This window comes from Mirounga angustirostris, unplaced genomic scaffold, assembly GCF_029215605.1.
Source record: "Mirounga angustirostris isolate CCGP_5_RB_7025 unplaced genomic scaffold, mMirAng1.0.hap1 SCAF_4, whole genome shotgun sequence".
NCBI classification, from domain to species: Eukaryota; Metazoa; Chordata; class Mammalia; order Carnivora; family Phocidae; genus Mirounga; species Mirounga angustirostris.
This window is the reverse complement of record NW_026991712.1, coordinates 4,576,750-4,591,571: the sequence shown is the minus strand read 5'-3', so window position 1 is coordinate 4,591,571 and position 14,822 is coordinate 4,576,750. Positions and strand designations below refer to the sequence as shown.

At 51.4% G+C, this 14,822-nt stretch overlaps 1 protein-coding gene across 1 annotated transcript in view; it reads right to left on the bottom strand.

Moving 5' to 3' along the window:
• The window catches only part of COL22A1 (collagen type XXII alpha 1 chain), a 227,617-nt gene that overhangs the window by 163,866 nt on the left and 48,929 nt on the right, over window positions 1–14,822 (bottom strand). Inside the window, exons 9-11 of the mRNA XM_045895568.1 lie at window positions 11,434–11,478; window positions 9,166–9,228; window positions 6,321–6,359 (exon numbers count right to left, since the gene is read on the bottom strand). Of these exons, the coding sequence (XP_045751524.1) occupies window positions 6,321–6,359; window positions 9,166–9,228; window positions 11,434–11,478 (147 nt within the window). The remainder of the gene's footprint in view (window positions 1–6,320; window positions 6,360–9,165; window positions 9,229–11,433; window positions 11,479–14,822) is intronic.

Here is a 14,822-nt window from a genome sequence, read left to right as displayed (position 1 = left end):
GGCAGCATCTGGGCTACTTGTTGGACTCAGATTCCTCCTTTACCACGTTGGTCTTGTCAGGCTTATGATCCCGGCAAGGATTGAAGAAAACCATAAAAGACAAGGAACTGATGTTTGTGTGACCTAAAACTCTGTCTGCTACCCAGCCAGCCAGCCCAATAAAATTCAGCTGAGTTTCTGATATTCGCTCCTATATTTTTTCTGGTGCACCACACCGTGAAATCTGAGCACAAAATCCATATGAGCTTTTATTTATTGCCATATGGATTTCTGTGGAAATGCTTAAGGAAGGACTTTCTGGTGGTTGTCGTTCCTGAGTTTCTTCGCTTCTACCAACTGCTGAGTGCTGAGCTGCTGACCCAAGCATGGCTTTGCAGGACACTCTGCCCCAATTTCATCCCCTGTAGGTCTCAGGTGCCCTTGCTAGCTATAGGGCGTGATCGGGGCTGAGGAGGGGCTGCGGAGCCCTCTCCCTATGCTGTCCCCTACTGTGTTCCACTCCAGGGAATTGGAGCCCAGCCCCGCCTCCCCGCCCTGGTCCTGGCCCCTCCTGCCTGAGGCCCCCTCCCACACCCCAGCCCCACTCTAATTGCCATATTAACACCAGCTGCTGGTCATAAGGAGGACAACGCTGGCGGGAAATGCATCGCGTCGTGTATCTTAGCAGCTGGAGAGGCTGCGGGCACGATCACTCAGCAATATCACTTATAAGGATCCATTTCAATAGGCTCGACCTCTGAGCATCACCTCACCGGCTCCAACTGGCTCATTTCACCACAGCAAAACGGAGGCAGGGATGTCAAGGCTCCATCCTCACAGCCGTGGGCCCAGGGGAAAGAACCTCCGTCTCTGGGCTTCGAGGCAGAAGTACTGAGTTTGTCTGGTTTGAGCTAACTTGGATAATGTGCTTGAACTGATTACCGTGCTCAGGGAAAGGCTGGGGCCCGGAGGGCTGGCACCCGATTCTTGCTAATGCTTGCCCAAGTCATTATTTAACAGGTGCCGTCAAAGTTCTTTCCCAGATACCCTCACTGGACCCTCACGTCCGCCTGAGGAGAGCACGTGGTTGGTTCTAGTATCTTCCAGGCACAGGCGAGGAAATCGAGGCACCAAGAACTGTGGAGAATCCTCCCTATGCACCACAGTTATGCGGCAGGAGGGGGCAGCACCAGGGTCCCAAAGCCTGACCCTCAGCCACTGCCACGTTCTGCCTTCTGGACCCACCGGCCGTCCTGCCGTCCAGTGCTCGGCAGACCCCTGTGCTGGGAGACAGGGCGCTTTTTCCAAAATCCCACCATTTTGGGATTTCCTGCATAAACAGTTGTGAAGATTCTATACTTAAAAGGATTTTCATCATGTTAAGATTAGGACTTAGTCTTTGGTTAAATGCTTACAGACCTTGTAACACCAGGATGAGTAATTAACAGTACACATGAAACACCCCAAATCCCACTACCCCAGTGTGCTGGTGGTTTGCCCTGTGCACGCGCCCTTTTATGAGCGAGCACACAGGCCTTCCTAGGCTGTATCTCATTTGCATTATGTTGCATGCCTAGCTCCCTATCGCAAGGTGTTCCTAATTTTCACTCGTGCCCATCTGGTTTCTGTAATGTGATGTTCCATTAGGTTGTTCCCATTTTTCGTTGCTGTTGTAGTTGTCAAGAGTTCTTATAAAAAAAACAGAGTCAGCTTGTGGTAATTTTGTTTCTGCTTCTGTTTCTCCCTTCATATGAATTATGCTCATGATAATTTCCTAGACATTTTTTTTGGTTTCATTTCTTAGCACCCCCCACAGTAGAACACCAAGTATCCTAGGAAACCCTCAGGGTGCTCTGCTGATGTGACCATCCTCTGCTCCTCCGTCCCTTGAGGCCCAGGCAGGGTCCTCAGTGTGCAAACAGCGTGGGGAATGGAGGCCACAACCTGGCTCCTTAGGGACCAGTAGGAAGAATCACACTCTGGATGGCATGACTGCGTTCAGCACGCCTTCTCTGCAGAACAGGTGAATGAGCGCCTGGACGGGGGCCCAACCTCCTCTCTCACATACTGGGTACTTAAATGCTATCTATTAAAGAAACACATTCACTCTTGTATGGATTTTAGCAATATCTTCTAGCAGAAAAGACAAGGGACAGATTTTTACACGTGTTTATCACGTGCCAGGGACGAAGCCAGGTGCTTTCAATATCACCCTCCTATAATCCCCACAACAGCCCTACAGGGTAGGTATCCATGTTCCCATTTTACAGATGAGAAGCTGAAGCTCTCAGAGAGACACCAGCCACAGATCACTCGGCCACTGCAGAGCTGGGATCCAAACCATGTCTGCCCAGCTCCCCAAACCTGCTTTCTTTCCATCACCTGAGCCCACGTGTGAGCACAAAACCAAGGCTTCCTCTTCCCTCCTCCCTCCCAGATGCCAGATTTGCAAGGAAAAGAGGCAGAGATGTCCCCAAAGTCCCACTGGGCAGGAGGCCTGCGGAGAGAAACTGGAGCGGACGCGCTGGCTTGCAGACACCAGAGGGCGCTATGGGCCCAGGAAAGGGACACAACTGAGCAGCTCTGTGCTTCCTCCTTGGCGGCATTGGTCCCCAGAGCAGAAGGACCCTCAGGATGCTCACTGGAAACTCACATTTTGGACTTGTTTCTGTTGTTCCTAAATCTTTTTCTACCAGTGGAGCTCATGATCCGGCTAATGCTACAGACTTCACGTCCATGGCTCAGTGCCCATCGGAAGGAACCCTCATGCCAGCGTCTCACTGTGCTGGTCAATCTCTGCAGGGAAGAGCTGAGGGCGGAGGGTACAGAGGTCGTCACCCCTCCCTGCTCCCTATGACTCCACTGGAAATGGTCCCGACCAGCCCAGGGCTGGGGCTATACACCCTCATCACCGCCACCAAGACAGCTGCAAAGTGACTGGAAACTACGGGTGTAACAGAAACAGCATCACCAGCTCGAGCGCTCCCTGTGCCAGGCACTGCGTCAAACCCTTCACGTGCCTTCTCTCCTTTAGTCCCACCCAGTTCTATGTGGTAGAACCACGATACTTCCCTTTTCCCCTTTTACAGAAAAGGAAACTGATGCTCAGAGTCGCCCCAGGACAGACATGCGGTTCGCACGAGGCGGAGCCGGATTCTGCAGTTGGCGACCCCTCCTGGGTCCAGCTGGCCCTCAGTCTTGGATGGCGGAGGTCAGACATCCACTCATCAATCCGCTCGTTTGGCAAGCGCGTACTTAACGTCAGCTGCCTCCCAGATGCTTGGGAGGTTCATCCTCCCTTCCTCTCCTTTTATGGTCCCAATGCCTGGGCTGTGGGTAGCATCCCCTAAAAGGCTGTCCCCCTTACTTTAGCCTGATTTCATATATATATTAAAACACTGGGGGAGATTGGCCCCAAGGACCCCACAGTGAATATGGGAACCAGAGAGGAGGCTAGCTTCCAAGACAAGGGGCAGAAGCAGCCCAGGAACATGGCGCCACACAATGGTCTTGGGCATCTGATGGGGGAGCCGAGGAGAGTCAGGAGGCCAAGCGCTCCAGCAGCTGCTCAGCTGTGTGACCTGGGGCCAGTCACCTACCTTCTTTGAGAGCTGGTTTCCTCAGCTGCTGGGGAAGGGGAGCCTCAATCAGCCCCGCAGCCTCCCTTCACTTAAGTAATAACCAGAGTTTGTGTTTCCCATCATCCGACTAACTTGTGACCTTGGGCTGGTCACTTGACCTCTAAGCTTTGCTCTCCCCATCTGTTAAATGAGCATAAGTTGCACCCTCTCTAAAGCGCTGGCTTCATCATGAGACATAAGGTATGGGGCACATCGGCCCTCAAGAAGGGCAACACACATCATCTCAGTGGTTAATTACACACCAGAAATACAAGACACACAACCACAATCAGAGAAATATGATTCCTGGGCCCACTGGGCTCCAGTCCATCCAATCCCCTTGCCCAAGGCAACTGCTCTGGAGAGAATATTCCAGTGGAGAAGCCAGTTTTTTGGGCCCTGTCCAAGTGCATTAGTCACCATGGCCACCTCTTTCCTGTGGACTCTATCGGTCCCCTTGACCCACACTGGCCTCACCTCATCCTCAAGGGGTAACGGGAAGCAGAAGACTCTAAGTTACAGGAGAGAGCCCCAGGGGCTCAGGCTGGGGTGGGCTGATCACCAAATCCGAGAGCCGCCGCCTGCGAGGGCCTTTATGCATCATCTCATCCCACCCCCTCGTTTTTGCAGATGAGGAAGCAGAGGCCCAGAGAGGGAGGTGACTCACCCCAAATCACACAGCTAATATGTGGCAGAATCTAGACTCAGACTTTGCTAAAAATGTTCAACTGCAAGAGAAAGTCAAGCAAGGACAGCGCTGGAAGTGCTAGAGTCTGTTCTGCTGCCCATCTGTCCTGCCGCATTGAGGATGTGAGGAGGTCTCCCTGGCTGCCGCCGTGACCTGGCAGGTCCCGACTGTGGGCCTGCAGGCAGGGATCCGGGCCACTAGGGAGGGGCCTGCACCCTTCAGAGGACACGCTGGTTCACCCAGCAAGCATCACCCAGACCCAGCTCCCTGGATTCGAGGGCTCCAGCAGCCCCGTCTTTCAGGTCAGGAGACCCAGACTGGAAAGCTGATGGCAAAGTCACACTGTGCTGTGTGTCCGTCCCGCAGCTTCTCAGACTGCTCTGTATCCTGTGTAGGAGTTACTGTGTGTGTGTGTGTGTGTGTGTGCATACCTGTGCTTCCTGTGGGGATAAAAAAGAACTTCTCTGTGGAATAAATGAAGACACAGAGAAGTAGGGGAGAAAATAAATACCCTCCACATGGCCACCCTGTTTAACAAAGGGGCTCCACCTCCAGAATCAACCTCTTTCTGTCTCTTGCTCGCACACAAACACACACACACACACAAACTGGGGTCATACCGTATATTCTCCCATGTGCTTTAAAAATTAACAAACTATTATTTTCATATCCTAGGTCATTCATTATTTGTCGAAATGTGGTTTGGCACTCCCGAGTGCCGCTGCATCATTTAGCTGTACAATAACGCAGTTCGCCCTCTGCCCGCTCCACAGCACATGGTTGCTTCCAGTCTCACTTATGAATGACACGGAGTGAAACATGGGGTAGGCACTCTGTGCATCCTTGATTTAGCTCCACAGAGTACATCTCTGGAGTGAAAGCACGCAATGAGAGGGGACCTACAGGGAGAGAACGGGCTGGCCACGTGAAACTGTTTCCACGGTAATGGAACAGAAAGGCACCTGCACGTACAGCCCTGCACGAGGGGTGGAGGAAAATCCTCCAGGGTCCATCTGCACTGCCTTCTGAGCCTGTGCTCTGGCGAGATGTTAGCGCAGATGCATGCCCGAGAGTCCTGTGGCTGTCTCTCCTGGGACACAGAAAGTACTTTTTTTTTTTTTTTAAAGATTTTTATTTATTTATTCACAAGAGACAGAGAGAGAGGCAGAGGGAGAAGCAGGCTCCCAAGGAGCAGAGAGCCCAATGCGGGACTCGATCCCAGGACCCTGAGATCATGACCTGAGCCGAAGGCAGACGCTTAACCATCTGAGCCACCCAGGTGCCCAGAAAGTACATTTTTAATAGCTGGTAGGAGTGAAAAACAGCATTTTAGCGACACTCTGATTTTTGTTTCTCCTCACAGGCTAACAACGCAAGAAAGCTTTCCTCCTCAGAAGGAACACCTATGTCCTCGGATCTGTTGGGCTTGTCCTGCTTATGATGAAGGTAAAAGAAGGTACAACATTCGTATTTGGGGGAGAGCACATACGGGCCTGCCTGCCTTGTCTGGCTGCTCACCATCTCCCCTTGAAACTTCTGCAAGTCTTCTAGCGGTTCCCCAAATTCCTCTGGTCTCTCCCCTCACACCCACCTGGCACATCACACTCAAACATTCCCAGCATGTCTGACCACGCACAGACCCTTCGATGCCTTCCCACACTGCAGACGAGGCCTGGACATGCTCGGATATCTACTGCCCTGCACTCTGGTCCTCAGACCCTTCTGCAGCTCTGCATCCTGCTCCCTATGAGCCCCAGCGAGTACCCTCTGCTCCAAGCACCGTCAATCACCCATGGCCCAAACAAACACTCCCGCCGAGTTGTGCTCACTCATGCTCATCCCTGCCGGGCAGCCCTGCCCACTGCACCCGCTTCAACTGCCCAAGTCAGGGGAGCACCTGCACTGAGCCTCTTTGCTCCGCCCAGGAGACCTCTTCTCTCCACTCAGATGCTTCCAGACAGCACCCCCCACCCCATCCTGCTCCCTGGCCAGCTACACAGCCCCCAGAGGAGTGATAAAAGGGAAATGCTTACCTTTTCACCCTTCTCTCCTTGGACAAAAGGCCCTCTGCCCTAGAAAAGGAAAGGAGGAGGCACAGGTTTACGACAGAACGTCTCCATGCATGACATCCCACATGACAGCAGCGCCCTGGGGTCTGCAAAGGTCGGAAGCTTTCTCATCAGCTCTGTGAACGAGCTTCCAAACGAGATGATAACCCTTCCTTGTTGAGCGTTCATTCTCGTGGGTAGTACCCCATTTAATTTTTCCAACAATTCAATATTACTATACTTGTAACTTCTCCCTTGTGAGCTTTACTAAGATATCATCCACCTACTGTATCATTCACCTAAAATATTCAATGTAATAGTTTTTAGTATATTTATAGAGTTTTGTAGCAACCACCGTAATCAACTTCAGGATGTTTTCATCAGCTGAGCAAGAACTCTGCACCTGTTAGTGGTCACACCCCATGCCCCCCACCTCCTGCCCTAGGCAAACACTAATCTGTTTTGTCTCTGTAGATCTGCCTCCTCTAGACATTTCATATACACAGAATCATACGACATGTGGGCTCTCACTGCTGGCTTTGCACCCAGTGATTTCTCAGCAAAGTGTTTTCAAGGTTCATCCATGTTGTGACATGTACCAATATTCCATCCTACCGCAGAACCACATGCCTGTGCATGAATGTAACACGCATCCCGTTTATCCACTCACCACGTGATGAGCACTCAGGTTGTTTCCACTTTTTGGTTATTATGAATAATGCTGCTCTGAACATTTCCCCACAGGTTTTGTATGAGCATATGTCTTCATTTATTTTGGATATGTATCTAAGAAGAGGATTGCTGAGTCACACGGTAATTCTGTTTAGCCTTTTAAGGATAAGGACTGTTCTCCAAAGCAGTAGCACCATTCTGTACCAGCGATGTCTGACAGTCCCAGTTTCTCCACCTTCCTGGCTACTCTATCCATCACTAGTGAGGCGCTAGGGTCTCTAACCATCATCACCGCCTTACCTCTTTCTCTCTTCAATTCTGTCACTTTTTGCTTCACGTATTTTGGACTCTTGTGAGGTGCACAGATGTTTATAACTGTTCTTGATTTCTGAAAGACTGACACTTTGATCGTTCTAAGACACCCCTCTTCATTTCTGCTAACGTCGGGTTTTAGAGTCTGTTTTATCTGATATTGGCACAGTCACTCCCAATTTTTCGGTTTTCTATTTTCAGAATATCTATTTCCCATCCTTTTACTTTCAATCTATTTGCATCTTTGAATCCAAAGTATGTCTCCTGAAGACAGGACAGAGTTGGGTCTTGTTTTTATGTCCAGCCTGAAAATACAGCATGATTACTGATATAGTTGGTTTCACGTGTGCCATCTAAATGTTCATCTCTGCCTCCTGTCTTGTTGCTCCTTTATTCCTCCTTTATGGCTTTTGTTTATTTGTTTGTTTTTGCACTAAGTATTTTCTAGTGCTATGTTTTAATCTCTTTATGGCACTTCTACCGTATATTTTTGAACTATTTCGGTAGAGGTCGCTCTTGGGTTTCCCATACACAACTCAGCTTCTCCTGACCTACTTCCAATTCATACTTCCTCCGGTGAGATTTATAGACACACCCCTCCTTACCTGGTTCCAGTCCCTCTTCCCCCAATCTTGTGCCATTACTACGGCTGCTTGTTTCATGCCCGATTGCACACTATCATGATGATGCTTTTGAGCTTGTCATCCTGCTATATACTCAGGTCTCCGTCACCCCCGACAGTCAGTCAGCGAAGGATCTTACTGGCCTTTCTTGGTCCATGCTGACTCCTTTTTCTCTCTTTCTGCTTTCAAAAGTTTCTTTGTCTTTTGGCGTCGGGGCTACAATCTTCCTGAGAACGGCTCTCTTTGTGTGATCTTGATTAGAGTTCACTGAGCTTCCTGAATGTGTAGATTACTGCTTTTCACCAAATTTGGGATTTTTGTTTTCACCATTATTTCTTTGAATACACTTTCTGCTCCTTTCCTCTCTCCTCCTGGCAGCCCCATTAGGTGCATTCTGGTGCATTCTGCTAACTCTCCGACGCTCTGTTCATTTTCCGGCCTTACTCTTTGTCTCTAGTTTTCAGATTACAGAATCACTATTGATCTGGTGGCTGGAACGCTGGCTCTTTCTTTCAGAAGGCTGGTTCCTACCTACCATTGAGTCTCTCCACTGATTCCCATTTTCCTTTCAGTTATAATTTTAAGCTCTAAAATTTCCATTGGGGTCTTTTTTTTTTAGAAACTTCTCTCTCTTTACTCATACTCTGTATTTGCTGACATGCTGTCATAATATCTGCCTTTCCTCCTTTAAGAATGATACCCCTTTGTCCTTTGATTGTCACTCTGACGGCTACTTTGCAGGTTGTGTTTGCTTCTCCAATCCCTGTGCCCCATCACGGGAGACCCCACTCCCTGCTGCTTTTCCTAGGGGTCACAGGGATATCCTGGAGAACCACACAGAGTTCAGTCTGAATCTGGGCAGATAGGAGCCAGCCAGAAAGGGGAGGGAAGGGGAAATAAGGCATGGAAAGACAGTATAATTCTTCCTGGTGGAGGAAAGAGCATGTGCAGCAGCCAGTGAGAAGTGGCCAGTGTGGAGACTTCAAGCTGCCAATCGGGGCACCCAGAATCCAGGGGTAGGAGCGGGGGTGGTGCAGGACAGGGCTAGAGTGGCAGTAGGGGCCACCTCTGGCGAACCTCCCGTGCCCAAGGGAGGAGCTTGGGCTCCATTCCAAGGGCAGTGTGAGGCTCAGTGTCTGGCTCCCACTAGGTGTTTGGTGCATTCTAGCTGACATGCACGCCTTGGGGAAGCCTGGGGTCTCCCACGCCGGCCCTATACTCACCATGTCACCTTTTTCTCCCTTGGGTCCAGGAGCTCCAACCAGCCCAGTGGCTCCCATGTCTCCCTGCAGGGTGCAAACCAGAGAGGAGCACTGGGTCAGGTCCCCCAATGGGGCTCCCCCACTCAGACTGCCCACTGCCCACTTGGCCCTCGACGCCCTGGCAGCGGCTGATTTTGTCCCTGCCAACTTCGCAATGAGGCCATGCTTCCCACACCCGGAGAAGGAGGAAGCATCTAAATAATTTCCCCAACCTCTTAATTCCACAACTAAGGACATCCTAAGTAAGTGAGTGGGAGAACACATCACGTGTTTGTGCCCGGGAATGGTCCAGCCCCAGAAGGGGTGTGAGAAGCCCCAGGGTTCAAACCCCCGCTCTGCTGCTTACTGTGAGAGCGTCATTACTCTTTGGGCCTTGGGCTCTTCCTCTGTGAAATGGGCATGCTGTCCTGAGCACACATAAGACTGAAAGCATGAAGGTGCTTTGAAGACTGCCAGAGTTCAACCAGGGTCCCCTGATTACGCCATTTGTATGCCCTGGGCCCTCCCAACTGTCCATGAAGACAGGGAGGGCAGGCAGAGGAGAAAACAGTGTTTGCCAGGGAAGAAAATTCACCAAGGGTCGAGTGCGGGACTGGAGCAGTCTCCTACCATGCCATGAGCCAATCCAAAACAGGCTTGGGTGCCCAACACGGGAGCCCTCAATTTTGTCTGTTTTTCTCTTCTCTTGTTATGCATTTTCATCTGGGTCTACTCCCACCTTGCATACTCTCAAGACAAACAGCTAGTTGGCTTTTGCTGCCCGCCTTGGTCTGCCATGCCCTTCCCCTGCCTTCTTTATCCTAAGCAGCTCCCATGCATCCTGCTGGACCCCGGGGCCCCTCCACCCTGGCTCTCCCTGCAGGGGATCCCACTCTTTTCTGTCACTCTTCTCTTGCCACCAGCCTGTGAGCACTGGGGACAGGGCTCTCTCATTCACTGTAACGTCCCTGCACTAGAATGGGCCTTGGCACCTGGAGTCACCACACCACGACTGTTGACCAGACCTGAGCTGTATCTGGGTAAATGGGGCCACTGGGAGCCACAGCTGTTTCCCTGGAGTCTTAATCTCGGGCTGGGACAATCTGACCTGTGGGGCCGAAGGGCAAGGACTGCAAATCATCTCCGAGGCAGCCAGGCTGGTGTCCAGGTGGCTGAGTCCAAGTCCCTCCCTAGCATTCCCTCCCCCTGCCTTGTCCTCCCTGCGAAGGTCACCTCTTAACCCTGGATCTGTCCAATCACAGCATGACACGGTCAACCAGGAACCAACCACTGCCTCAGACAAATGTTCTCCACTTAACACTTCCACAAACCCCCGGACACCTCTGCTTTCTTCTTCCCTCTGACAGCCGAGAAGCTGAGGTTACTGCCCAGGGGGTGCTCAGTGAGGCAGGAACCCCTGTGCTCCTTCTCAAAAGGACCACCTGGCACTCTGGACCACCCCGAGCTGCTCTCCTTTGGCACCAGGGGAGGGGATCCCATCAGGGGTATGTGTGTGTGTGTCCAGGCTCCCCAGCCCAGCAGAGTGGGGGCAGAGAGGAGAAGGGGGAGAAGGGAGAGAGGGAGAGAGAGAAGGGAAAGGTATCACCTCAGGGTGTTTCTACCACCACACTCAGCCCCTCTTTCAAACACCAGACCAGGTAATGGCCTCTGGATCATGCTGACATCTTCCACCCGCCCGTGTGACCACGGGCAATTCTCATCTCTCTGGGTCTCAGCTTTCTGAGACCAAAGTTAAGGATGTGAGAAGACAGCTCTGTCCAGCTCTGTAAATGCTAATAACCTAAGGAGGGATGGAGACAGAGAGGTGGCTGCATGACTGAGGAGCGGGGCCCCTCGAGGAGGCACCTGGCTTTGAGCAACAAGTGAGTTCAGAAAATTTGTGCCGAAAGAATTTCATGCAACTTAAAGAAACCTTACGTGCATTCTAAACAGACTCTTACAAGCCCCAGCCCCAAAGTTTCTGGAATATAGAGGACTAAAAGGATTGACACAGAATTAGCTAACCACGGAGAGGTTAACCCATTGGAGCAAATGGGATGGGAGCCAGGACTTTCTCACCCAACCCCTTCTAGCTCAGGTTTTCAGAAACAGAGGTTCCGGACTTCACACCACTGGCTCAGAAGCAAACACCACAGACTAGTCATCTAGCACGATGCTTCGCCTCCACGTGGGGAGCATAGCAAAGGCAAACCTGGGCCCCAAAGCACCCTGAGCCATGCCTGCACTGACCTTTGGGCCGGGGAGTCCCACGGGGCCATCAGAGCCCTTTTCGCCCTAAAGGAAGAAGGACAAAAGAAACAAGAAGTAAGACTCTAGTTAATTCCCCCACGCCCTCTGCCTTCAGCAGTTGGTTACCCCTCCACAGGCCCCTAAGCCAGTCTCTGAATGAGCCACGTATGGCCAGCAAGCGGGACAAGGTTTCCTGGAGCCAAGAACCACTCTTCTTGAACTCCATGGGACACTTTGGTGTCACCTCTATGTGGCTGTTGGTGGAATAAAGACGGGGACAAACAAGATGGTACCCCGTGGGCCACTTCTTCCCTGACATTGCCACCCCTGGAGGTCAAACTATCACGTGGCCCGTTAAAGGTTCCCATAGTTACTAGTCACTAGACACCAAAGCAACGCATGTCTGTAACCTACCTCTAACCATCGTTCACCTGCTAACAGACATGCTGATTGTGTAAAAGATCCAGTTTCCAGATTGAAAATTCTGATCTGTTAAGCTGTGGGTGCGTGTAAATACTGCCACACTAAAAACCAATGTAACACGGTTCATACACTCGTCCACGTGTAAATCTCACCACATTAGTGAAAAGGAAGCGATACCATATCCATTTATGTGTGCGTACCACTCATCACTAGAAACAGCCCAGCTGCGGTTGTGTACTCAGCCAGTTCAGGAACAAGTTTGTTTTTTTAACGCATTCATAGATGTCATTTACACACGCAAATGGAGGTAAATAATGTTTTGTGTATTTGACCCCACATAGTGCCCATCGGAATGTCTGGTACACAGTTCATACGAACCATGTTTGGGTCTAGAGATGGAAACATGGACCCAAGAGGCACGTTGACCTAGGAGAATAATGGAAGTTTTCTGTAAACTGAATCCAAGATTTAAACCACTGGAAGCCAAGTCTGCCCGTGGCCTCCTCCCAGGAGAGGACACTCAGATCTCCTGCGCCCCCATGTGCCACATCGTCTATGCAATTGAAGACGGCGAGACAGAGGCCAGCCCTATTTAATGAGGAGCTTATTGAACCTCTTTCGTGTGGGAGGCAGAAGAGGCCCCCTTCGCACCCACCAGTGCAAGCACCCTGGGCTAGGCGCACCTCTGCTCTCCTGGGTGCGGTAGCCAGACCGCACACTGAAGCATTTCTGAAGATCACGTGCTATGTGTCTTAAAACCTCAGTGCTCTGGGGCGCCTGGGTGGCTCAGTCGTTAAGCGCCTGCCTTCGGCTCAGGTCATGGTCCCAGGGTCCTGGGATCGAGCCTCGCATCGGGCTCCCTGCTCCGCGGAAGCCTGCTTCTCCCTCTCCCACTCCCCCTGCTTGTGTTCCCTCTCTCACTGTGTCTCTCTCTGTCAAATAAATAAAATCTTTAAAAAACAAAAAACAAAAAAACCCCTCAGTGCTCAGCACACAGTGGGTGCTTATTGTTTACTGTCAGATAGAAGGGGTGGTTGGGGAATAAAGGAATGGGTTATTGGGTGATGCCCCCCAGAGTTTGAGGCTGAGAATCTGTAAGGTGATTGATCATCTTGAAGAGCGAGCTCTTGTCCTGCCCGCAAGAGAGGGTGTGTTCCTTTATCTGTCCCTACCAGCTGTCCTGCCACCATCCGCCCATCATCCTTCACACCCTGATCCACGTATCCATCAGTTCAACCACTATTTAATAACGTTGGGCTAGACACGATCAGTGGCTAAAAATACAGATGTGTCAAGATCCAATCTCTGTATCTGGAACTTACCTTACAGAAGTAAAAACAGGTAGACATTTTCAGTTCAATGTGATCACTGTTATGGTAGATGGCAGCCCAGGGAGAGGAATGGGTCATGGGGTCTTGGAAATAGCAGGTACATGGCCACATGGGGAATGAGGGAGGGAGGACTGGAGGAAGGGAGGGGGGAAATCACATAGACAACAAGGTGCTCAGGAAAACATTCCTTGGAGACATCTTGAGAGAAGAGCAGGCATGAGCCAGATAAACGAGGGGGTCCAAGCAGATGCTGTATATGCAAATACCCAAAGACAAGAAAGGTTGTGACCCCTCCAAGAAACCAGTAGTTCTTGGTGTCCTGGAAATTGGGGGAGCAACATGGAGAGAGATGGTGCTAGAACGACAACTGGGGACCCTCTGTGACCACATAGGGTGGTGTGGTGGGGGTGGGGGTGGGAGGGGAGCGCCTGGGGGTCTTTGAGTGGGAAGATACATGGGAACAGGAGGTAGACACTCCTGAGTCTAGACTTCCCTCCCAGGGGTCCTTCCCCCATGCCAGGGGCCACAGGAGCCTTGGCGGGACACGCCCAGGGCACAGCTTGGCTCAGGGAAAATTCTGGCCGGGGCAGAACTGGCTTTGACCACCACCCCAGCAGTCGGTCCACACAGGGGCTAGTACCCAAACCTCACAACAAGTTAGCCTTCTCCTTTGGGGTTCTTATTCAAAACCCAGGGACAGGGGAGGGAAAGAGGTCCAGCCCTGGGTGCTCACCCTGGCTCCCTACTTGACGTGTCTCATTCTAACCCAGCGGGCACTGGGCCAAGGTACCTCCCCTTCACCCCTGCCCAGAGAAAACCTCAGCTCACAGCCAGGCTGAGCTGGCTCCTTTCAGCAAGTTGGGCCAGCATTTGGCAGCCTCACCTGACTGAGAGTTCCTGGGGGCTCCCTGTCTCCCCAGGTCTGGTTCTCTGGGTAGAAAGGAAGGAGGGAAGGGGAAGAAGAACAAAGTGTGGTGGGGGGAGGGAGCCTGCCAGCCAGGACATGTGCATTGGAAGTGTGTCCATTCCAGTGAACTCCACTGTGATTTCACATTCCTTCCTGTCTGCCCAGCCCCATACAGAGCCACTGAACCCCTCCTGTATGCTGGCCCCGAGCCGGGAGGGCAGATACAGCAGGGGATATGACCGCAGGCTTCAGGGCAAGGCCCCGGGCTGTGGGCTCTGGCAGAACCCCCCAGGACCTTCCCCAGCACAGCTCTGCTTTTTATCATCCTTGTGTGTTTGGTTAACTTGTTCTGCTCAAACAGTAGAAGACTTCTTTCTTCTTACTTATCAAAAAGGCCACTGGTCTACAGGAAAACAGGACAGATAAAGGCCTCGGGCACTCAATGAGACACTAAATCTAGGCTAGTGGATGGTGCTGGTGGTGTTCGCAGAAACACTAGTTTGGACATTAGAAACTAGGTATACACAACCCTACTTGTATGTCACCTCCTTGGAGTCTTATTCACAAACCAGGTCTGTTTTGATGAGTGGAGAGATAGCAGCAGGGGTCAGGAAAACCTCGGGGATACATTAACTCCAGGAAAACATTAATGGGTCTGAGGGCTCCCCTCCTCAGAGCTGGAACGTTAAGAAACAAGAGGTTGAAGGAACAAGAAGCACTCCCTGTCC